The sequence below is a fragment of the Cucurbita maxima genome, unplaced genomic scaffold (assembly GCF_002738345.1).
Source record: "Cucurbita maxima cultivar Rimu unplaced genomic scaffold, Cmax_1.0 Cma_Scf00023, whole genome shotgun sequence".
Taxonomy (NCBI): domain Eukaryota; kingdom Viridiplantae; phylum Streptophyta; class Magnoliopsida; order Cucurbitales; family Cucurbitaceae; genus Cucurbita; species Cucurbita maxima.
In genome coordinates this window covers 207,059-232,570 of record NW_019272039.1, presented here as the reverse complement: position 1 = coordinate 232,570, position 25,512 = coordinate 207,059, and the positions used below count along the sequence as shown (strand labels likewise).

Sequence of the window (25,512 nt, the reverse complement as noted above, 5' to 3'; positions counted from 1 at the left end):
CTCAAACAAAAATGTTGAACACCCCAAAGCTCTAATTTAAAATGGACGAGAGGAATTTTAGAAATAATACATCTAGCCTTGCGGTGGATGGACAGGAAAGAATAACATATATCATGTGATTCCCAATATATATTTTACTGAAGTGAGCGACTGCCATTGGTTTTATAGCAATTCTTTAAACACCAATAATGCTGGCGATTTTTAACGACCTGACAGACATTCATGAAATTTAAACAAAATTGCGCTCTTAAAAAATAAGCACCAGCAACCAATAAAACCATATACTCATCTCTATTAACGGCATCCACATTTTAGCTCTCCTATCGTACACGACAGCGGCTTGTGTTCAGACTTGGTAGCTCTCACAGAGGTTCAATCGTTCCACTTTTAAGCCTTTCCATCCTGGCTTGAAGTCCAGATAATGCCTTCTCATCCATGGGAAGGACCCCACTTTGAGTAGAATTCTCGACAACAACAGGCTCTGATGGCGCTTGAGAAATTTGAGAAATCATTCCTTGGTGTAGATTGTCATTTACGGACATTAATGGCTTGCTTCCCGATTCGTGGTTTCCAGCAGCCACGGCTAATTGCATACTTTTCATCCTCTCTCTTATTGCATCAAGTGTCCCACTCGTTACTGAGCTTTTCCAGAAAATAACCCATTATCAGATCCAATGAGAAAACATAGTGTGAACGAAACAAAAGCTCAACTCAAATAACAGTATCATTTTACCTCCGCTTATATATTTATCATTCCTTTGGTCTCCCAGTGAGTAATCAGGCGTGGGACCTCTTGAAGTAATAATCCTATTGTCTTCCGTATATGATGGTGGCAAAGTAAAGTTAGTCGGTTCAGGCTTCACATTCAGTGATTTTGCTTCTGTTAATGAATTGGTATGTACAGGAGACAAGGCTCCAAAGTCGGGAGAAGAACTCAAGGACGCTGGAGGAGGGGTTGACAGTGGCAAACTTGAAGGGGTTCTCCCGGCTGCTGCGTTCCTTTCCATCTGCAATGAAATTATATTATAAAAATTATAATAACGAACATCAACCAATTCGTATCAGTTAAACAAGGAGATGCAATAATATTTCCATGCCATTCACAAATAAGCATAAGGTCAATAGACACATCTGTCATAACTAAACCTGGAGAAAATTGTAAGAAAAATCTCAATGGGTCATTCACGGTAAAAGGATAAAGACACAAACCTGGGCCAAACCATCTCTAATGTATGTGCGAAATGCCTCGCTAGCATTTTGAAGCTGAGCAAAAATATCAACCTGAGAAATAGAAAAGATGATGCTAAGCAACTACATGGCAGAGGCTTCTCATTTTTATATTAAGAAAGAAAAAACAAGTTATTGTCATCCTCTCGAGAACACAAAGCCCAATTCAATTTTCGATGTTCTTAGGAGGGCCACTTGCTTGTAATTGGAATCTGATTAACGTTCATGTCTAGTTGTGTTATAGAGCCTTTCATTGAGCCATTCCCTCTGAAAAAACGTCTTATACAACACCGGGGTAAAGGAATGATGCATGAATGAATCATGACCACATCCAAATAAGAGTTATCATAAGGATAGGATAACTAAAAAAGGCTTAAAAGAAATGATAGGAACTTCATAATTAAACGTGCTTGGCTTTGAGAAATTCCATGTTGAGTGATCTCTTGGAAACTTTCCTAAGATGAATGTGAGTGAGGGCAAAGCATGCTGAAAGGACCCGTGTTGGTCGGCGGGTTTTCACTCTTAGAAGTGAGCCTAGAATGCATGTCGACAGGACAAATCATGGTGAAAAAATTTGTGTTGATCTGTGGGAATAGTTTTCACTCTTAAAAACGAGCCTAAAATGCATGTGAGTACGGATAAAGTATGTTGAAGGACTAAGGTTGATCTGTGGGGATAGTTTTAACTCTTAAAAACGAGCCTAGAATGCATGTGAGTGAGTGAGAACAAAACATGCTAAAAAAACTTTTGCTGGTTTGAGAGGTTTGTGAGGATGATAGTTCTCATTCTCAAAAGCGAAAAGTAACGGAACCATATCGCAGGGGAATGCTGGAACCATATCGCAGGGGAATGCCGGAACCATCAAATTCAAATTTCGAATCTTAATCCAAATCATGGACATGGGTCATGCATCTTACCTCTCTCCGTTCACATGCACACTTATTACAATAACAATATTTATGCACAAAGATAGTCCATTACCTTTGGGTAAAGTTGAGTTATTCTATATAATTCATATAATCCAATGGTGCATGTCTGCTTGTCTCCAATTTTCTTGAATATAGCAGCAAGTTCTTGCTGCAGTAAAATGCACACGAACAGAAGAATGAAATTGATCTATGACGCATGTCAGAAGGGAAAAAGAAAATAATAGCAATAATGTAAACATAACTGACGATAACTTAGAAGACAAATAGAAAAAGTATCAATTGCATGCAAGGGCTCAATACCTTCAACTGTGCATCAGCCGATTGTGTGCCAGAAGAAGAATTATTTGCTGTCGAGTCACCCCAATGAGTCTGGCCAACAGGCCCAGTTGAAGTCAACATTCTTGCAGCGGCTAATGTCTGCTTGGACGTAGAGATATCAAAAGCTATCAGTATTTCACAGTAGCATAATACTAATAGAATTGACCATATAAATTATTCTACCTCAAGATTAAGATCAATATAGGCAAGAATAATTGGCTGAGGTTTCATATCAATAGGAACCATAGAGAGATGGCCCTTTATAGCAGCACCACGAAGCTTTACGAGTTCATGTAGAACAGTTTTAACCATTCGCAGAGGTTTATCATCAGCTCCAGCTCTTTAATGAGAAAGAAGAAGAGCGACATAAATAAAATATTATAAAGCCAATAAGTGACATATTTTACTTTTCCGTTGGGGGTGGTTAGGTGAGTTAAATAAAGAAACCATATGCCAAATACAATGGATACCTTCTCCTAATTTCTTCCATCCCCAGATTTTGTAAATATAAATGGATGCTTTGCAAGATGCGATCAAGATCAACATCATATATAGTGCTTTGAAGGACCTGTCACCAGGAAACCATCACTGAATATCACACGCCGAAAATGAACATCCAGAATTTATCTAGATGGTATACACATACATATACACAAACACACAGCATTAAAACAAACACCATTTTAATAATACTGAAATTCAGTTCCTTGGAAAATTTTAAAATTCTTTTTTGTTTAAAAAAAAAAAAGGCAGTGTAAATCTCAAAGCAGTTTTTTCTGCAGTCTTCTTTTGAGAAATCTGCCAATGGTTAGTTTCCTAATAGATGGATCCGGGATTTCAAAAGTCAAAAGAGATTCAAAGGGTGCTCTGACATGGTAGCTCTGGAGACTACCTTTGTAAGTTTAATAAGACATTTCACAACCAAATCAGAGAACTTCTGATTTCTGGAAGCAAATGACTCTTTGGACCCAGTTGACGGCCATCTTGAGGGTTCCAGTGGACGCAATAGATTGATTAGTACCACAAAGGATGAAGTACGATCTGCATTATCCTGTATAATAAAACAAACAGCTTGAACTTATTAAAAAAAATTCCCAAGAACCCAGCCAATAGGAAGCATCTTGAGAAACTAATGACCAGAATCTTCAGCATCAAAACATTTAGAGCTTTCAAAAGTTGGCTTCCATCATCCATATGTGGGACTCGTTCATCCAAAAGCCATAAAAGGAGTTCGGTAATAAGACTGTTCAGAGTATTCTCCTTGACAGCATGAGCAAGTCTTTTGTTTTGAAATGTCTGCAAAAGATTAACTTTTAAATTAACAAGAAAGGTTTCATCTTACAAAATCTCATTGTAAAATAATAGATTGGACATTTCGTATATGACAATTTCTTTTAGCAGAGTTAATTGTTGTTTTCGGTTGCTAAAATTCCTGTGTAGAATTAACGGTTGGAAAGCAGAATTCTTAGAACCCCAATGAAAATCGACTGGTAAGCACCTGCATAAGGGTATTGAGAACATATTTACAGGACCTTGAAGAAGCTCCAGTCAGACTGTAGTCAAAAGTCTTGGCAACCTATACAGAGAACACATTAAAGAGAAAAATAATAAAATGGGCAAAAGAAATCCAAATATGAGAGGCTTGAAATAGCACTGCTATTACTTTTGTTGCCAAGCATAAAACAAGTCTATCAGCATCCCTTGTTAGCTCATCCATTGAACTGCCTTCTGGGTCAATGGAGGCTTGAGCCAACTCATGACATACAACTTTCATTCCTTCCACAGACTGCAAAGGTACCCAAATAAACTTAACATAAATATACTGTTTTAACCCAAGAAAGCTACAATCAGATTCAACTGTTTAAATTTAATGAATAAGAAGCTGGTTGCCAAATACTACTCATCTGAATAGACAAAATACTAAACAAACTGAAACATTTCAAACTTATTTAGATCATACAAGTAGAGAAAATATAGAAGGTTCGGAATGAAGGAGAAGAATTAAAAACCTCTATGGAATAGTGGTTTTGGCTTTAATTGTAATTATTACCATTGAATGCAAAAAGAGAATCCTTCAGTATGGGATTTAGACCTTGAGAACGTTTAATAGTATTTGTCTACCTTTGGTCAAGGATGTTGTTTTACTGCTATATATGTAATGGAGTTCAATGGTTTCCTCTTGTAAGATATTTTGGCTTTAATTCTAATTATTACCATTGGAATGCGAAATGAGAATCCTTCAATATGAGATTTAGACCTTCAGAACGTTTAATAGTATTTGTCAAACTTTGGTCAAGGATGTTGTTTTACTGCTATATATGTGATGGAGTTCAATGGTTTCCTCTTGTGAGATATTTTCAAGTGGATCCCTGATCCTCTTGCCGATTTATTCTTCCATGGATCTTACGGTATCTACAAATATATTCCAATAAGAAATCTAATCCCTACTGATTTCTTCAGATGCAGGCAATCATCAATAAAAATTATCTACTTGCACATAACAAGAGAATATAACCCGTTGGAGAAAAAATCCACAAGGGAAAAAAAGAGTTTTTCACCTGCTCGGGGGAGCCAAAAGAAATAATGTCCATGGCTTCATTCCAATCTGTAGGACCATTGGCCGTTGTAAGTGGTTGTGGCACCGATTGTCTCTCCATATTAATCTCAGAACCATAATTTTTCCTGGAATTTGAGTCCGACAAAATAAAGAATTATGTATTACAAATATAGAACTACAAACAACAAAATAATGAAAACCTAAAGAAGCAAACACTTGTTTTTAGAGGACATGGCACGTAAGGAAAAAAAAAATGCAGAAGTACACACCATGGCATCAATATACATTACTGGGCCTGATGGCACTCATTGTTTCAGCGGCATGATAAGGCATAAATTTTAAATCTATGATGCACCATATTGTCTCATAGATCAGAAATATCCAAATACCTTGTTAAAACTGTTCCAGACATGGATCGAGAAACTTCACCACTTTGCTCAGCTATGTCAGATCTAGACAATTGCAAAAACTAAGATTAGAAAAGTAAAAACTACGGGACTAAACAACGATACATAATAAATGATATCACTATGTGAAGAAAGGATTGAACCAGAACTGGAGAATTCAACATAACTGCTACACCAAATGGTTATGCCCATTTATTCACATGCACACATTTTGTTTCATGAGAAACATTCATCCATCTATATCATTGATATGATGAAATGATACAAAAAGGGGGAAAACTATCCCAGGAAGTTATTATACTGTCCTTTGGGGCATCTTTTCTGAAAAGTGATATTACCCAAAAAAGAGAGACAATTGTTGCATACTTTGCAATCTTAAAAAAGCATTCATTTCTTTAATTTTTCATGATATCAAGATTTTTTTTTTCCAACTTGTGTGCACCTTCACTATTCTTATAGGGCATCCATTCTACAAAATATAGTTGCCAAAGAAACTCGTAGATTTTTCTTTTTCTTGTGTGGAAAACTCAGTTTTTTCTTAAGAAGAAACTCATATATTTTAGGAGGGAGAGGCCTTCCAACCATCCAAGGTGAATAACAAAAAAAATTCTCCACCAAGCAATGAGATTAGAGACTATATATTTAAGAGACTGTCTCAAAGCATAAACATATTCCCTACAGGACTGCCCCCAAGGATAAACATATTCCCTAGAGGACTGTCTCAAAGAATACACATATTACCAACAAGACTGCCTCAAAGCAGGCCTACAATCATTTCAAAAAGCAAACAAACTGCAGTAGGTTTCACAAAAATCGCACAAAACAAATATCATGCCACAACATCAAATGCTTTGAAGAAAACAAAATACAAATGACTGGGTATAATAGGGTACATACTCATATTCCCTAAGAGGCCGTCTCATAGCAGCTCTAGCTTCACCAGGCTTCCCTTCCTTCTTTTTCTCCATTTCTCTAACCTGGAACAAGTTACACAAAAGTACAGAATGAAAATGGAAACATGAAAGAAGCTAGACCATGTCATTCATATTACAGATAATTAGTGCATCCACACATTCATGCATCAATATGTTGCAGGTGTTCTATTATTCTCGCTGTTTTTGCGCATGCACGAACATTTATGCATGTAAAATATAAACAGACCTTCCACTTAAATCTGTCATCCAACATGCTTCTCTGAGCATCTGTCAGTTTTCCCACATATCTCCATACCTCCTCACCTATAAAGAACACCAAACATTCAGCACGGCCAGGTGGAATATTGTCACAACATAATAGGAAAGGAGCTGAAAGAAAGAAAACAATCATCCATGGGCAAGCAAAAGGAAGGAAGCAAAGCATAAACATTGCTCTCTTGCTATCTCTACCAACAAAAATGAAGAAGGCAAGAACAAGTTGATACAGTATAATAATGTTATAAACTGAAAGAAAGAAAACATGTGGTGATGATGATAAAAAATAAAAAAAATAAAAAACGAACTAAAATGGTTTCATTATCCTTGGATTCCCCATGATGGGGAAGGAGATCAGTAACACCAAGACTAACCAAGAATCTTGTAACCAGTAGCGAGGGCATTTAGAGCAGCTTTCCTAATTTCACCATCACGCTCTGCTGTTAAGCTTGCAACAATTTGCAGCGATCTCAACTGCCCACTAATCTACAGAAATGGAGGAGAAAAACAAACATTTAGTTGAAACTAAAAATTGCACACAGAAATTTATTCAATTCTTTTTACCTCAGATCCATAATTATCCATTAAAAATCCAACAAGGTCAGCACATTCAATCCGAGTGCGATTGTTTTTAGAACGTAATCCCTCTAGTATGTAGGGAAACATTTTTGTTGCAGAGTAAGTCTGGATGATTTGTTTGGTCAGCTCCCGCATCTTTTCTTTCACTTTCTCAATATTATGTCCCAACTACAGCACCATGCAGTAGAGTAAGTGTTTTTCCCAGAGGCAAAACAAATGAAAATAAACAACAAAAATACTTTATTACAAGTAAACAACATATGAAAACAATTTGGCATCTTGACACTAGAAAAACAACATACAAAATTTCAAACAATCAACTACTTCAAATCAAATCTAGAACACTCTGAAGCACCTTTTCTATCAAGCATGGAAGAAAGATGGCCGCTTCAGACTCATTTATACAGTATCCTTCATCCTTCAAGGTCTCGAAAAGTTCAGGAAGAAACTCTAACACCTGATCATTTCCACCTAATTAGACATTCCAGATAGAAAATAATGTGTGGGAAAAAAGGGAAAGAAAACATGTGTTCGGGGAAGCCTAAGCTATACCTTTAGTAGGCATGTTGTATTTGATTTACAAAATTGAAGAACAAACCATCTTAGTAGAATATCTAAAACCTCAATAATATCCTTTCCAATTGACGCTAGAGCCTGGAGTCAAAAAAGTTTGTCAATATGACATTTTGGAATGTCCCATGAGTTTAAAAGACGACATTGCTTAACAAAACACCTTTTGCAACATTTCTAGACCCTCAACTTGCTTCTTAAAATCAGTGCTTAACATCCTTCTCTGCAAATCCTCCCTGAAATACTTCATCATGTCATTCTGCATTGAAGCCACAAATCAGAAATTAAAATATATGTATGTGAACATTTGGAAATTAGAATACAAAATAAAATTCATTTAAGTACGGATACAAAGCAAACTTATATACAAACCTCAAGGTCTTGAATCTGCTCTATGCGTGGTTCTTCGAACTTAAACTTACGAACTATTATTCTCTCTCTTTCCTCCTACAAATCAACAAGTCAGTGTAATGAAAAACTTAAGTAAATTATTTGATAAGATCAGGCAGAAGGATGTGGATCAGAAAAGCAGGCACCTTATTTGAGTCTTTGACATTTAATAAAGCCTGAGATTGAACAGCCAAATCATGCGCAGATATTAAGGATTCAGTCCTATTTCCCTTCGTAATGGTGCCTCTCTGTAAAAATAGATGAGCAAGTTGAAGGGGGGCAAATGAGACTAGTATGATCACTAAATTAGTTCCTAAAATCTAAAAATGCTACAGATTCTAGCCAAAAGAACATACAGATGATATAGTTTTATGTCCATGCTTGGCAACACCATTTGAAGTGGCCTTTCCAACCTTTACAGCATTTTTGGATGTCAAGATTTGTTTAGCAGGCTCAAAGGATTCTGTCAGAAGCAAGTTGAACACATTTAAATCTCCAGACAGTAATACAGAAATAAATGTAACCGAGCCAGCAGCATACCTTGAAAAGCACCACAGGGTTTCAGGCGTTCAAGAAGAAGGGTCAAGGCTGGCCCACTAATATCTTTAAGAATTTTATCAACCTATTGATTAGGAAAACATACAAAATTCAGGAAATACTCAGAACTAAATAGATAGTAAATACAGAGCAGTTTTCGTGATACGTACTGCTTCCTGTCGCACAACCCTTAAAATTTCAGTAATGCATGCCTCTGCTGCTTTTCGAACATCAGAAGATTTGTCCTAAAGTAATTTTATTCTCGTAAGCAATTGGAAGAGGACAAGTAAAACATATGCCCAAAAATTCCAGCCAAAATGTCAGTATGGTACCGTCAAAGCAGAGCAAGCTGGTTTTAGCAGCTGTATGGAATCAGAAGAATCATTGATTCCAGAAAGCTTCCTCGACAACCATTCTAAAAGGTCCTTCCGCCCTTCTGCACTGAGCTTATTATCCACTAGAGCTAATGTCACGTAAGGAATCTGAAGAACGAACAAATATCTCCTGTCATATAATGTTAGACGTTGCTTATAACTACACCATACAGGGTAAAGACATACCATTTTATCAAAATGGACAGCAGCTAGCCAGGCATCTAAAGCATTCAAAGTGGCTTCCCTCATATGCTTCTTGTTGTCACCAAGACATTTCAAGACATCTGATAACACACCCTGTGCACAAGATAAAGGACTAGTGAAGCACAAGTTCCCAGAAGATAAGAAAATAAGAAGTTTCCAAGGATCCACAACTAACCTTGCCCGACTTTTCAACAGCTGGACCCATTGCAGAAGCAATATTACCGATGGTTGCCAAAGTTGCCATGACCAAATTTTTATTGCTATCATACAAGCGCCCTCTTAGAGCTCCGAGTAAGTCCGCTGGAAAATATTTACAAATGAATTATCAAACAAAAAAGATTATCAAAATGAAAAAAGAAAAGAAAAAACAAAAGCAAGGGGAAGATGTCCCAGTAGGTTACATGTCCCAGTAGGTTGAATGCGTTTATTAGCTTCTTCCAACATTTTATTCACAGCTTCAATAGACTCCAGACGAACCTAAAATGAAGGAATGTGTATTAATCAGTTAAATAAAATAATTTCTAGCAAAGTCAAGTATAAAATACACACTAAACAGAGTGGACTACAATTTTTAAAACTAATTCTAAACCTTCCAGTCAGGACTTTCAAAATTCTTCAGTAGTGTAGGAGTGATCTTCCCACTAATATCTTCACGTGGCAGGCCATCCATCCCACCAGCAGATGTTAATGTTGTTAGTTCTTCTGCCCTGATTGTTCTTTTTGGAGCAGCAGCGGTACCCTGAAAGTGAACAGACAAACAAGAACTCTAAAAAAAGTATAATCCAATACATAAACAAATTTGTTTGTTTGTTTGGTGCATGTATGATTTGGGGCCTTACGTACCTCAAATGGATTTTTTTCAAATTCATTATCAATTGCAGTAAGAAGTGCAGGTTTCACATCTGAAAGAAAACCTTTAAGTTCTGCAAAAGTTGAAGGTTAGAGATGGAATTATACTATTAAGGACTCAAGTTCCAATTCGAGAAACAGAAAGGAAGGATCTAGTCACCTGGTCCAACAAATTTATGCACACAACCCAAAAGCTTAATAGTAGCATTCCTTGTAGCCGCAGCACTCGACTGAAGACCAGTTTCTTTACAAAAATCAATTAAATCCTGTGAAATTTATTTTCATCCATTAATAAATAAACCACATAACGATGAGACCCATAAATAATTAAGATAGAAGAGCCAAACACTTCCATTCTCAAAGAAGAGGAACCGAGTACCTTGAGTTTTAAAAGAGATATACCAAAATCCTCAACAGCAGAAACCATCCACAACAGTCCCTCACTAAGGACCTTCGGATTTTTGTGCTCTTTCATGATTTTGAAAAGCTGAGAATTTAAAGGAAATAGTATTTAATATAGAGAAAAAAAACCAAAATATACAAACTGTAATTACATTTAGTCCACTTTAGGTAGAAACAATAAGCATGCAGAACTATAGACAGAAGCATAAAACTACAAAAGTGCACATGGATTTAGTTATAATAGTATTGCCACATTTTTTCAGAACCAGAGACAAAAGTTTTCATTGATACCAACTACCAAGTGTTGAGAGAAAAATAAAAACTAACAAGAGGAAAATTAAACCAGTTTATAAACCATCAACCATACTTACTCTTTCAAAAATAAATCCTGGACCAACTGCTTCTGAAAAAGTAGTAAGGCACTTCATAGCCTGAGCTCGGGTTTTAATATCTGCTACACGTTCACTTATACCTACAAGTACGTAATATTAAAAGCATTCATTTTTCCACTTGTTAACAATGTAGAATGAAAGGGAAATGATGAACGGTGAAATCTTCCCTTCTTTCAGCAGGAATTAAAAACTTTTTTCTATCGAAAAAAAGAATACCTAGCTTCAGTTATTACGAAAGTTTCAAGAGCCAGGGTATTTGATGAAATGGAGTAGCTGTTGTTTGGTCGAAGATTCTATGCCCAATGGACATAAATTAAAGAATGTACAATGGAATAAACTTAATGACAATGCAAAGGAATGAGATTGGAAATCTGAGTTGGCTTAGTTTCATAGCTTTTCACTGTAATCCCTTTCAAAATCTTTTTCTGATTATACTCCTTTCATTACAAATTCTAACAGGAGGCCGCAAAGCTTTTTGGTGATGGCTGTGACCTGTGGGTTTATACATTTGGTCAAAACTTTAAATACAGGGCGGTTTTTTGTTTTCTAATATGGTATATTTTGAAATTTATGAGATTTTCTTCACTCCAAGATTAATCAATTGTAACTATACACTTCATCAATGAAACATGTTCCTTTTCCAATAAAAAAATAATAATAATAAAAAAAAAACAAGGAACAAGCATTCAGCCACTTAATTGCAATGGTCCAAGTTACCCACCTGAAAGGCAAAGAACGATACACTTTTTTGGAAATTTTTTTGCAGTCAAGGCTATATAATTTATGACCTCGATTACCTGCTGCTGAACCTGCATAAATATAATTTATGACCTTTGGTACTTGAACGCATAAATATATAATAACCCACGTCAAACAAAATAAATAAGAGAAAGTTAAAGTACCAAAGGTAGAGTAAAACCTGAACATTTTTCTCATTCCAACCAGGGATAATGCAAAGTAAACGGACAAGTATCTCAACTGACAAATTAAGATCTTCCAAACCTTCCACTTGTTGCTTTAATGAAGATATTGCTGAAAAATAAGTTAAATTTGTATAAGTATCAACGCAATAATAAAATAATCTGGAGCACAACCACAAAAAGGAAGCAACCCTGAAAAGGAGAGCGAGAAATATTCTACTGTATGATAAACAATATGGCAGACAAACATTGGCCAACATTTATTCTTTCAATGAAATGAAATCAATAGGTTTTATTACACTTAACCATCAACTTTGGAACATAATTGTGGTTAACTAGACACTGAAGTTGGCTAGTGGCAATCAGCACAACAAGAGTAACTAAGGGAATAAGTAATAACAATAGTTCATTAATATAAAAACCTTCAAGACGTTCTTTCCACACCGTGCTCTTCAACTGAGAAACTGTATCTGCATCAACAAGAGAACCTAATCTGCTTTCCACCTCTTCAAGGCTCATCTCAGATGGCTACAATTGTTTAGTGAAAACATAAATTAGACTATACATAAAGAAGCAGGTAACATTTTTTGTATGAAGCAAAACAATATAACATTCATTATAAGAAACGAAGAAGTCAAAGAAACATAAGAAAACCTTTGGAACAATCCAACAAAAAAAATCCATAAAGAATAACATTCATTAGAAGAAACGAAGAAGTCAAAGAAACATAAAAAATAAAATAAAAAATAAAAAAAACCTTTGGAACAATCCAACAAACAAAATCCATAAAGAAGATAGACCTAGAGCTAGAACAAACCAGACAAGTAATTAGATTACCTCAACATCTTCTGGAACTTCAATGGGCTTAGAAGATTTCTGCGGTGCTCCACTAGGTACACTACCATCTGCTTTCTTACTGGTGCCTGATTTCGTTGAGTTTCCTTTTTTACTAGAAGGCTGGGAAATAAAAATAAAATTTATTAGAATACACTACAATGACAAGAAAGTATAACATAAGTGATGAATAATTTTGTTTTCCTTGGAAAGCAAAACACTTATAAATTAACTCACAGCTGCCTGTGCAGGCCTCTTCCCACTTAACATGCTTGCCGCCGATTTTTTAACAAACAAACCATCAGAGTCCTGCATAAGGTTCAATCTGTTATATCATCATAAAATAATAGCTAAGAAGATAAACAAAAAAATATATGAAGATTTTTCTGGGAGATACAGTTACAATATTTTAGAAGAGAAAACACTGAACAGGTACTAAAGAAATAGAGAAGGGACACTACGACCAAGAGTCGACTAAGGAACTGATATAAGATCCAAGTAGTTGTTGATAATAGCGACCATGAGAATAGGAAACCATATACCAAAAACAGCAAGAAAGAGATTGTAGATCCATGATGGAGGAAGTTGTGTTGTTCTCTCCCACCAGGTATAAAGGGTGAGTTCTCTGGCAGGTTTGTTTTTTTTTTTTTGCATAATTATGGTGTATTTAGCTTTCAGGAAATAATAAGATGGAGGGGTGGAGCGTTTGTGGGACGTTCTTCGGAAAAATATTAGGTTTAACATCTCGTGAGCAATGGCCAATAAGACCTGTTGTAGTTATCGGTTAGGTACTATTCTTTTGGATTGGAGGTCATTTTGTTAGGCTTGGGAGACAGAAAAGGAAGAGAGAGAATTTGCTCTGAAAAGTTCACTTCTTTGATGATATAACTTATCTTTTTCTTCGTATTATTATCTTTTACACGTAATCCTTTGTTTTCTAAAGAAAAACTATCATAAATACAAATGTGTTTGTTTTATCTATTCATTGATTCTCATACTAACTTATACGCTTCTTGAATAAAACACACAAGACAACCTAATTTTACAACACTTAGAATGAAGAAATTCATAGAAAGGCATATGGATTGATAAGATATGATAACGAAATCCATCTTATTCTCTCTCATGAGAAAAAATTATATGCTGCGCATTACATATACAAAACTGAGAACGGTAGAAACAGATCATCCTAATAATTACGACCTACCGAAACTGACGGAACAGTTGCACCAGGAGCATGGTTTGCTGCAATGCCACAAAAGGTAGTTCAGAAAGTTGACATAAAAATAAGTAGAGCTAACTTTTTAAAAAGTTCATTTGAAAAGAAAAAAAAAGGAAAGAAGAAAGAAAAAGAAAGAGGAGAAATGTAAAAGTTAGAAAATAACTGAAATAGAAAAATTAACAAGGTAATATTTAATCGAATGTTGAATTACTAGAAACTTAGTGTCAAAAACCTGAGCCATTTGAAGGTACACTGCTTTCAGAGCCCATGATCATCTCAGATAGTCTCTTCCTTCTCACATCATCAAGTTTCTCAACTGATCTCTCTAGAGGTCTCATGCCAACCGACTATCATAGTCATGAAGAAAATGTGTTTCAGCAGCAGAATCAAAGCATTAACTTGAAAAGAGAAATAGTTGCTTGAAATCACTACCTTTGCTACCGCTGCCAAAGCCAAAAAGGCAGCATCCCTCACATCAGGGGTCCCATCATTAAGGCTCTTAAATGGGGAAAATAATTTATGTTAAGATTCAGTAAGATTAAGACAAACTGATCCCATAAATAAATGTATAAAGCCTAAAGAATATAAAATAATAGAAAGAGCTAATAATTCACACTTCGGTATATCCACGTTTAAAAATGATACGAACAATAAGCAATATAGTTTATCCACACTTGCACATATGTGTAAGAAATGATGCTTGTCAAAACATTTGAAAAGGGAAATAGCTTCTTGTCCAACAGAAAACCAATTTGTTGGAATAATATCATAAGAAATGACAGGCAAAGCCTCGAGAGAAATAGGTTTTAACAGGCTATAATCAAAGTAAAGAGTTATTCATAAAAGAATTGAAAAAGAAGCCAAACAGGAAGCAAAAAGAAAAATAAATATCCCCTCCATATGTCTAGATAATTTTGTTTCCCCTACCCAAACTTCCCATCCCACAGGCCACAAAGCCACAGAAATCTTTTTATCCTTGAACTTTTGATCATCAAAAAGTGGAAACAAGAAAAAAAGAATTTGAAATAGAAACAACCACTGAGAATTCGGAAATAGTTAAGAGCGCATGAGAGTAAACAAAATAATTCTGAAATACTAATACACTTGAAAACTAATAATAGCAAAGCTTAAAGCACAGGAATTCACTGACCTCCATAAATATAGGGACATATTCCTTATGCACCTTCAGGACAATAGCTTTGTTGCTAGTTTCAATACAGAAAGTAACCCAGCTTAAAGTCAACGAGCGCACAAGAGGAACTTTGTTTTTGCTTGCTGTCTTGACATCTGCCACAAAAGCATTGATTAAAAATCATTACCACCTTTTTTCAGATAGGAAAGAGCAACATAGTCTACGGAATAAATAAAAAAAGGTCTCTCTCTGTACTGCTTATTCATTTTTTCTAATTTTTCTGTTTCTTATGACAGACGCACAAAGAATATACCCTACTGGAAATGTATTCTTAAACAAGAGTCATGGGGCTGCTGAAAAAAGTTGAACAAAGCTTTACATCGTTAAACAAGAGTATTATCTTTGTTGAACAAAGTCTTGAGCATTTTCTCAGACACTTAGTAGGCATGTCTTTTTGTCTTTGGATTGACACTTAGTAACCGTGTCAAATATTCCAAAACAAAACACAAGCCGATGGAGAAGTTTGTTACTCCTAAGACAAGAGGAAACCTTCTAGAAAACAAACAATTCAGTTTTACCAGCTTCGAAACTTATAATACAAACTTCTGTGAATAGGTGAACTTATTTCATTGCTAAAAGACTGACCCAAACATTGTCTTAAAATTGCTATTGGATGAATCTAACAAGAATTGAACTCTTACCTTCAACGACATCCGAAAGACTTAAGCACCCAGCCTTATGCATTGCTTGGAGAGTTTGAGTTAATGACTCCGTCAGAGTAGGTTTTTTTTCTTTTAATTTTTCCTATAAAAAAACAAAGAAATCAAGTTGTAAGCATGTTACCAAGGCGAGTGCCAATCGTCAAAAGAAAATAAAAAGTAATTCATTAACAAGAATTTACCAGTAACATAAGTTCATAACTTTACCAACAAAGAAATCAAGTTATTAAGCTTGCAATGAAGGCAAGTGCAAATAGTCATAAGAATAAAAGGCAATTCAATAACAAGAATTTACCAGCAACATAAGATCTTAAATATACCCACAGACAAGTTTCTCCATTGGCCGAGATAGTTATCATAGAAACAATACTTTTTCACTGAAAGGCATGATTTCTTTTTCTTTAATAAGAAACAACGGCACTCCTTAAATGTAAGGTAAGGTGGTGATACAATTTGAGTATTTAAGAAAGAAAACCTTTTATGGGATGAAAAAACAAAAATAATTTTATTGCCCACTGGGAAAAGAGAGAAGCTAAGGAGACACCCCAGAGATGAAAAGACCAATGAGAAGAGAATAACAATTAAGATGACTTCAATTCAAAGTTTTCCCCCTTTATGAGAAATAAAGCTTTCAATATGAAACATGAAAGAAGTCTCAATTGTTGAAATAACAAAAAGAAGAGAGGTCTCTCTCTTTTCTCGCATACACATAGCTGATAACATGGTTTGACAAGCCAGCCACAACTATAAAAAAAGTCAGAGTCTTATCCTTCAAAATGTGAAACTAGATTAAAATTTGGACGAGGAAACAAATACAAAGGTAGACAACTGGAAAAAAGGAAGAAATAGAAATGAGAGCCGTAAGTAAAACAAGACTTAAGAGAAATCTAAAAAAGTAATGATAATAATTGATGTAAGCTCATAATGACGGCTAAGATTTGTCATAATAACATTAAAACTATCTAATAGAATGAGAATCTTCACTACTAATCAAGAGAAAAGCCATAAAGACAATATACCAATATAAAATCATTCAGACATTTGCGGCAACAAAAATATCTTGATTGAGATATTTTTAATAATTTACTGAAGGAAAAGTTGAACTAATATTCATACAAGTAAAACTGGCAATAGGAATCGTGAACTCGCAGAAAAGTTGGCTCTGAGACCCCTGGAAATATTGCCAATAGCTTGAATCGCTTCAACAGCAACAGCAATATTCACATCCGTAATCAGCTGCAAAGTTCATTCAAATTTTCGTTGGTAAGTCAAATATTGGAACTCATTTTTCAACATGTGCAAGCAAGTTAGGTAACTATAATGGATTGAAACAAAATTAAAAATACTGATCAAACAGATCAAATTTTGTTAACAAATGTTCCTGATATGTAATATAAAAAAGATATACATGATGGACGCATATAAGAATGTGACAGCATCACATATTTACTACAGAATAGCACTGCAAAGCAGCAAAACATTTTGTGTTCATTGGATGGGCAGTCGCAAACAAATTGAAAAAAGAGATGGTCACATATTTATTTCAAAATTGAAAGACGAGAAATAAAAATATGACCGTCCAAGGAACTGAATTCAAGCCCTGGGAGAGACAATAGGGTCACGGAGAAGATATCATACCTTCTTTAAAGTTCTACAAACTTCTGAAAAGTCACCAGGTGCTATTTTTTTCGTTGAAGCAAGTTTGGTCAGTTCAGCAACAGCCTCTTTTCTTTCTGACCATTTTGTAGCTTTCTGAAAATCAACAAGGGAAAAAAAATAAATTGTGGGATAGCAAAACTAGTAGATATAAATTATAATTAATTTAAGCAATAGATCAAAATCACCAACCACTCCCTCCCAAAATCCTGACTTCTCCAATGGAGTCAATATGTCTACTGGATCAACAAGGTCATATTCATCTATTTCCTGAGGAACTGACAATTGAAGTGTATTAGAATGGTAGAAGTTTTTGGTGATTAATGAATAATTTGTTCATGATGAGCTCAAAATAAATAGCATTAGACAAAGAAAAATTAATCTCAAAAACTGAATAAAGTAGTCATATAAACCTCTGCGTACAATAAAGAAAAAGGAAACTAAAAAACACTTTTAGCCCAATTTCCATAAATTTCTACATACCATCAGCTACAGATTCTTCAGAAGGTCCTGTACCAACAGCCTCAGAAGTATCTTCTTTTTCCGGCTCTTTATCTTGCTCAGACCTAACTAAGTAACATAATTAATCTCAACACAAATACAATAAGCAAAGCTTTAAATTGGATGCTATGGGAAAAACAGATATAAAAAAGGCTAATTAGGGAAATGTACTAAAGCCGAAAAGGTTATAACGGCTATAATTTATAACAACAAACAAAATCCAAAATGAACTACAAAATAGAAATCGTCTTGAAAAGCAATCAATAGAGAAAATGTCAATATCAAATAAAAAAATGTTTTTAAGTTACAAATTAAGAAATTTGAATAATTTTAAAAATAATGAACAATCTAAAAAGAAGTATAGTGAAGAACAACAGAGAAAGAGCAAGTCAATTGGAGAAAAACCACTAATATTATGAAAAATTTCCTAGCATTAGCATTTGACTTGCTGAATTTTTTGTGTTGTTATGGTGATATGGTAATTGCTATCACATACACCTTTGCAGCAAGAATGTTGATATAAGTATCATAAGTTTATTTGAATACCTTTTTTTATAAGAGACAATTTCATTGAAATTTACAAAAGGAATGAAATATTCATGATGTTTACAAAAGACCTTCCAAATTTGCAATGATGGAGGTATAACTGTAGGAAGTAAAAATATTAGACAGTTTACACCAAGATATAGCTTGGTAAACAACATTGTCGAAAAGTTTTGTATAAGTCTGTGTCTTATCTGCGAATATTCTCTAATTTCTTTCTTTCCACATATTCCAAGAGAAAGTCATGATGAAGTTTTTCCATAGTACGACTTTTGCATTCTTAAAAGGATGATACATTAAGGTCATATCCAATAGATACTTTACCTCCCTAGGAAATGTGAGATGTCATCCGAATATATTGAAAATCGTTGTCCATAAATTTTGAGCGTATGTGCATTGCATAAATAAGTGGTTTTGTGATTCGTTTTCTTTCTTACTTATGTTAATGGCTATTGCACAAGTAAGTTTTCTTTCTTGCATAAATAAGGACGATACTTTAAGGCCATATCCAATAGATACTTTACTTATGCGCTATTTCCCAAAGGAAGAACTTCACCTGTTTAGGCTAATGTCCTCCCCATACTGTCTTTGCTAGCATGGGATTTATTGCTTCTACTTTTTCCTCCATGTCCATTGTCAAGGATTTTGTAGAAAAGACCCCGTCAGTGCTGGGGAGCCAAGTCAATGAGTCTGCTTCATTTGACAATACCATAGGGGCAAAATCAAGACTTAATTTGGCCCATTTTGTTGCTTCATTATCCTTTAAATTCCTACCAACCTTCAGGCCCTAGAATTTGTTGACAACATTCCACGTTTCTTTGGTCGTGACTTTTTTTACTATGTGAGAGCCTATACACAAGTGGATACCTTAGGGCTAGCGTGGTGTTTTCAATCCATGGGTCGGTTCAAAATGATGTGCTTCCTTCATCACCCCCCCTATGACAAGCTCGGTTGGTGATGAGGTTTTGATGTTTCTTTATGTACTTCGAAAGCCCTTTGGTAAAAGATGGAGAGAGTTGATTTTTGTTTGATGTAGGAGTATATTTGGTCTTTATAAGATTTATCAACAAGGCCTTTTCTGTGTGATGATATCTCCATATCCAATGGGCAAGGAGAGCTTTGTTCTTCTTCTTTATCGCGAGAAGACCGAGGCCTCCCTTTTATGCTGAGGTTTATAATATTCCATCCAACAAGGTGTGGGTCATCTTTCCACAAGTAGTTTCTAAATAATCTTTCTATATCTACCGGCTGCTTTTTCTGGCATTTCAAATAGAGACATATAGTAAGTGAGGAGGTTGGATAATGTAGAGCTTGTATTAGGGTGAGTCTACTACCTTATGATGACCACGTTGACAGCCTTCTTTCTATTTTTTCAATAATAATCTTCCAAAAAGAAAAATATTTGTGGTTTCCTTTTAGAGGTAGTTCTAGGTACCTATTCGGCCTTTCTCCCTTTTTACAACTATATATGCTAACAAATTCTTCAATAATCTCTGTGCTAATATTGACACCCATGATCTCTATTTTTTGGAGATTGATATTTTGTCGAAAGAATCCTTCAAAGGTTTTTACATCTAGATCATGTTTTTTATGGAAGAGGCATCAACCAAGTCAGAAAAGAGGGTTGTGTCGCACGTGAACTGAAGGTGGTTGATGCTTAAGCCTTCATCACCAATCTGAAAACCTTTTATCTGCCTTCGTATTCTGCTTTTGTCAGTAGGCAACTGAGACGGTCTATTAACATGATGAAAAGAAAAGGGAATAGTTGATCTCCTTGTCTCAGACCCCGTGTGGCATAAATCTTCCCTCTCAACCTTCCATTGATGTTGATGGAGAAGTTTGTGGATGAGATGCATCCTTTTATCCATCTTTGCCATTTAGAGTCAAAGTCCTTTACCACAAGAATGTTTTCGAGGAAAGTCCAATCAACCTTGTCGAAGGTCTTTTCCATGTCAAGCTTAATGACTACACTTCTTTGTTTCTTTCTTTCCCATTCATCCATGAGTTCGTTTGCCCTGAGGGATGCATTAAGAATTTGTCGCCCGTCTACAAAAGTTGTTTGTTGCTCAATTATTATGACGAAGGAGAACCTTTTTAAGACGTTCTGATAATACCCTTGCTATGATTTTGTATAGTCTGATTGTGAGATCCAATTTCTTAGAGATCAGACATATGTATGTTTAGTTCAAGTTGTCATTGATAACTCTATTTCAAAAAAAATCTTGAAATACTCTCATGATATCCGCTCTCATAAAGTTCCAGAATTTTTTTAAAAAATTCTAAGGTAAAACCATTCAGTCCTGGAGTTTTGTCGAAAGCCCAGATGCTGAATCACCTTCCCCACCTCTTCTTCAGTGAAAACAACCTTGAGGGAGGCAACTTGTTGTTGATCAATAGGACTCCAATCAAGATCATTGGTAAATATGCAGAGAGCATTGTCCTTTGTATATAAGGACGTGTAAAAGGACACAAATTCTTAGACAAATTCTTTTTTGTTTACTAGACTTCTTCCTTGTGTGGATAGAATTTCCATGATGGTACTCTTTCGTTTCTTTGTAGCCATGATACGATGGAAAAATTTGGGGTTTATGCCACCCTCCTCTTGGCCATCGTTTTTTACATTTTTGTCTCCAAGATTGCTCTTCCTTTACTACCAACTAAATAAGTTCTACTTTCATGAGCTTTTTGTGTGTGTTTAACTAGTGTGATAGAGTCAGATTCCTCCATCTGTTCAAGGAGAGCAATTTCAGTTAGTAGTTGGTTTCTTTTTGTGGAAATACAACCAAAAAACCTCCTTGTTCCATTTCTTTAAGACTTCTTTTAGTCTTTTAATTTTGTTGATGAAACCATGCCCCGCCCATCCACGGAGAGGCATATTCTTCCACCAGTATTCTACCATTGGCATATATCACCTACAACACTCTACCACTTGCATATTCTCACTCTCTACATATATCTTTTCCCATTCCTACACTCTTCGATTCATCCCTACTTTTATTTTGCATAAGTTGTCTACAAACGTCACTCCCCACCCACGTTTTCCTTTCATTTTGTTTCTCTGGGGCAAAGCCCACTAAGAGAATGCAAGAAGCATGCATCAGCAAATAACTCAAGAATTGATAAGTCTTCAATTACGGAAGCTTTTTTTTTTTTTTTTTTTGGTTTTTTTTTCTTGGCAGGTAACAATAAATTTCATCATATGAATAATGGATGCATTTTCAATTTATCCACAATTTAACAATGCTTTAATTGTCAGCATAGCTAAAGTATCTCACTTGTCAGCACATCTATATCAATGTAGTTATAAATAATCTTTAAATTGGTAAAAGAAAATTTATCTCAAATCTACCATCATGGTTAGCAAACCCATAAAACCAATTTCCAATGTCCCAGTAATAATAAAATGTCATTTGAACTACAACCTCAATAAAATATTACTTAAATAAGGATATAGAAGGGAGAGAAGTAGTAAACGACAAGATAGCCATTCCAATGAAAGTAAAATGGCAGTAAATACCGCAAGTGAATAATGGCTGCTTAGAGGGCATGCTCTATTCACTATCAGGCCAATAATATTATCTCAACAAAAAAAATGGCAATAGCAATATGTAAAGAGACTAAATATTGTTAACCTTATTTTTCGAGAAGGCCTAGCAGACCCCGTTACATTGACAAGCTCAGCCTCCAACTCTTTTTTCTGAAATTCAAAATGCAAGATTGTTATATTTAGGAATTGATAAAGGACGTATATTAGCCATCTACATTTGTCATACCATTGTATCCCTCATTTTTTCGAACAATATTGACTTTACAGGGTCTTTCCCAATCCAACGACAAAGCTCAAGTGTCAATCCCTTAGAAGATGCTCGAACATTTTGATCTTGATGGTCAAAGAGTTCTGGAAGCATCTTTAAAATTCGTTTTGGAGGAACAACTTTTGCTCCAAAGTCACTATTTCTCACAAGGAAAATGATAAATGAATTACACAATAAAATAAAATAAAATGACAAAGAACCTACACCATAAAATCCAAGTACAAACCTCAAAGCTTGAAACATGACATCAATTGCAGGGACGACTGCTTTCGCAACTTTGTTCTTTATTGCTTTTTCCATTGCATCCTATATTAGCATAAACCTTCTAGTAAGATATTATATTAGCATATATGACAAACAAATTGAAATTACCGTTTGCAAATTGATTTTTCATTTAAAACAAAATTGTTTCTGATCNAAAGAAAAAACTGCAGTTTTCAAAAAAAAAAAAAAAAAAAAAAAAAAAAAAAAATACCAGCACACACACACAAAAAAAAAATTAAAAATTAAAAAAATTAAAGGAAAAGATAAAAGCCAGATAGTTTATACATTGAGAAACAAAAGCCCATCCTTGACTCAAAAATATATCCTAGCACAAATGAACCAAAGAAACCATCAACAGACAAGAGAGAGTTAGCAACATTTAGATGGACTTCATATTCTGGTACTTTAGCAGCATAGTAACAAGAGAAACTCTTTTTCTTTTTTTCTTTTTTTCTTTTTTTTTTCTTTTTTTTTTTTTTTTTGAAAGGCCAAGAAAACTTTTTTATTCAAAACAATTTTTAAACTTAATCTTCAATGAAAGTAACGACCTAAGTAAACTCTCTAAGGTTTCTTCAATAGATTTTGTTTCCAGCCATCAATCCAGGAATCAAGACTGTATAACTGGACTTCATCTGATCGTCCACTTCCCACTTCAAGTATTCTCATCTATTGTGGAAAAAGGAAATTTCTCAAGAGGCATCCGAAGATTCATGATCAGAACTTGGCCAACAATTGTTTTTTTTTTTATTATTATTATTTGAATAAATAGTTGATTGTAAGACTTCATTTCTCAAGCACATGACAAATTTTGGCGGCCATCAAAATATAAAGGATTGGCTTCTGAACCTATATAACAGACTCCCTGGTGTAGGCATCCATTTAGTGAAGCTTCCAAATGATCCCGTCTCTATATTGCCCAACACTCACGAATTTCAGCAGCAAAGTGAGTCTGGCCAACTCATATAATTCCCAAACAAAAAGTTTCATCCAAGAAAAAGGTTCCAAGCAAGTTTGTGCCTTCTCCACGGGGTATCCAATTGGAATATAAACCGCGGAAATCAAAATTCTATAATCTGAGAACAATAACTGAACCTACAGGATGCATAAGAAAAATACCAGGAAAACATCGGCGGCTTCTAGTTCTACCCAGAGCATAAACACCGCTTGGGCCTTCTCCACGGTCTTAGGTCTACCAGTTAAGCATTTTGCAACAATTGCGTCACAAATTTCTTTGGCGAACCTATAAACGACAATTTCCAAAAGAAAAGACAACCATAATGTTAACTGGTAACTCTAAAGAACCATATACAAATGTGGATGAGTAAAATAAGCCACGGGTTCATATAGAGAAACAAGAGGATTCCCACCTCCCCGCATCTGCGTCAGCAGCTCGCAAGTAAGCAATTAACGCATCCAGTGACTTCTCTTGCACTGGTGCATTAGAATCCGCGACGGTCTTCCTAAACAACGGACCTAGAGAAATCAGAAACCAAATGCATGAGCAAAGATCTACATCAATCACTGCACTGGATCGTGGACACTGAGCTGCAAAGCCATGATACCAGATCTAATAAGTGGAAATGGACCAAAGTGAACTCACCAAATTCGCGGAGACGAGAATCCTTGGGATCCGTAATGGAGTCACAGACGGCTGCTAGATCAATGTTGGCCTCGTTCCTGACCTTCCAATTCTTGTGTGAAAGCCGATCCTCCCACGGTAGTTTCTTCGCCTCCTTAAGCAGTTTCTCTTCCTCCGACATTTTTACTAACTATTGATCCTATGTACGGAAAAGAAATGCAGAATTGTCCGTAATCTGTATATTCCTCTCCGGCAAGTGCCTGCAACAGGTAGACCACGACTCTCAAAGAAGAAATGCTGCGAAGCGATGCCCTAAATCAGAGCGGAGAGGGAGGGGGAGAGGGAGGGGGAGAGGGAGAGGGAGAGAGAGAGGAGGGGGGAAAGGGGGGAGAGTGGGAGAAAGAAGGGTATTTTGGAGGGAGAGGAGGCATTTCTACCTCTTCCCCTTTTTTCGTTTCTCAATTCCGTGTAAAACAGAAGGGTATTTTGGGGTGTACGCATTGGGGGAGGGGCATTTCTACCTGCTGGCCTGCACTCGTGTCAGTGTTAACCAATCAAACGTGACAGCGTGGCAGTGGGAGGCGCGTGGGGTGACCAGCATTCTCGAGGGAGCGTGAGGTAATGATATATTGAATTTACAATGGTTGAGCGGTTCAAATTGTGGGGCCCCAAACAATGCTTTAAAGAAGACTATAGTGAGACTCCAGGGGGGAGCGGCCACTGATTCCTTTTGTATTAATTGAGAATATTTAAATCTCCAAAGTTTCTAAACAAAGATTTGTTTCTGTGCGTCGACTTTATTCTTGTGAATAAAATGCATTCAAAATTTTAATAAGATATCTAGGCTTGTGCAAATCATTCTTTTATTTTTAGAATAAATAAATTAGTAACAATTAATTTATAAACTTCAGATTTGAGGGCCGTACAATGACAGTATTATAAAAAAAAATAAAAATAAAAGATTGATATTTGGGGTAAAATTGAATCTGAGTCACAATGATTTGATGATATAAAAGAATTAAAATTAGAAGCTTGGCTTCTTCTACATCTTTATTTCCATGTGTTTTTTCATACTTGCTCTGTTTTTTCTTAATTCATGCAAGAGTATACATGAAACAATTGCAAGAATGTAATAAACACCAAAAGTTAAAACTCTCACGTAAGACTACCAAAAGAAACAAAATCTCTCTCTTCCAACCAACTTCTTAATCTCAGTCTCATTTCTCATCTCTTGGTTCATAGTGCATGGATCTTCACCAACCTTGAGAGTATGAATCCACGTGTTGAGCGTCCGAGAAAGTAGGGTTGTGATTGGAATGGTGTAGGTCAGGTTGGGCAGAGAAAGATGGATGGGAAAAGATGAAGATTGATGGGTTCGTGCAGGAATGGTGGGGGCAACTCT

The 25,512-nt window shown here is 35.5% G+C and overlaps 1 protein-coding gene across 2 annotated transcripts; it reads right to left on the bottom strand.

Annotated features, from left to right (window-relative positions):
• Window positions 1-88: 88 nt before the first annotated feature.
• On the bottom strand, window positions 89-24,508 carry LOC111496760 (protein MOR1-like). Of its 2 annotated transcripts, none has more exons than XM_023147263.1 (54): window positions 24,132-24,508; window positions 23,899-24,004; window positions 23,648-23,771; window positions 22,494-22,573; window positions 22,226-22,403; window positions 22,085-22,149; window positions 17,892-17,974; window positions 17,601-17,686; window positions 17,391-17,504; window positions 16,869-16,988; window positions 15,735-15,837; window positions 15,052-15,188; window positions 14,334-14,399; window positions 14,134-14,248; window positions 13,887-13,924; window positions 12,917-12,988; window positions 12,683-12,802; window positions 12,268-12,373; window positions 11,845-11,957; window positions 11,647-11,734; window positions 10,905-11,005; window positions 10,511-10,618; window positions 10,292-10,397; window positions 10,126-10,205; window positions 9,872-10,021; window positions 9,684-9,759; window positions 9,458-9,582; window positions 9,265-9,375; window positions 9,037-9,186; window positions 8,875-8,949; window positions 8,708-8,789; window positions 8,524-8,630; window positions 8,314-8,415; window positions 8,150-8,224; window positions 7,941-8,036; window positions 7,760-7,861; window positions 7,563-7,664; window positions 7,193-7,375; window positions 7,003-7,114; window positions 6,600-6,676; window positions 6,336-6,415; window positions 5,421-5,483; window positions 5,033-5,156; window positions 4,138-4,260; window positions 3,973-4,050; window positions 3,612-3,770; window positions 3,367-3,525; window positions 2,945-3,042; window positions 2,658-2,814; window positions 2,457-2,573; window positions 2,209-2,304; window positions 1,210-1,281; window positions 734-1,007; window positions 89-637 (listed from the first exon to the last, which is right to left on the bottom strand). In XM_023147263.1, the coding sequence occupies exons 1-54, from the start codon at window positions 24,289-24,291 to the stop codon at window positions 363-365; spliced, it is 6,069 nt and encodes a 2,022-aa protein (XP_023003031.1). In that variant the 5' UTR covers window positions 24,292-24,508; the 3' UTR covers window positions 89-362. The 2 variants fall into 2 exon arrangements, with proteins under 2 accessions (XP_023003031.1, XP_023003032.1); XM_023147264.1 differs by having other exon boundaries at window positions 550-642; window positions 24,132-24,291.
• Between the last annotated feature and the right edge of the window lie 1,004 nt (window positions 24,509-25,512).

Coding starts and splice junctions, on each gene's coding strand:
- LOC111496760 (XM_023147263.1), bottom strand. CDS start 24,291: ATGTCGGAGGAAGAGAAACTGCTTAAGGAGGCGAAGAAACTACCGTGG. Junction 14,400..15,051: donor ATGTCCCTATATTTATGGAG/GTCAGTGAATTC, acceptor TCCCCATTTAAG/AGCCTTAATGATGGGACCCC. Junction 2,574..2,657: donor ATATTGATCTTAATCTTGAG/GTAGAATAATTT, acceptor ACGTCCAAGCAG/ACATTAGCCGCTGCAAGAAT.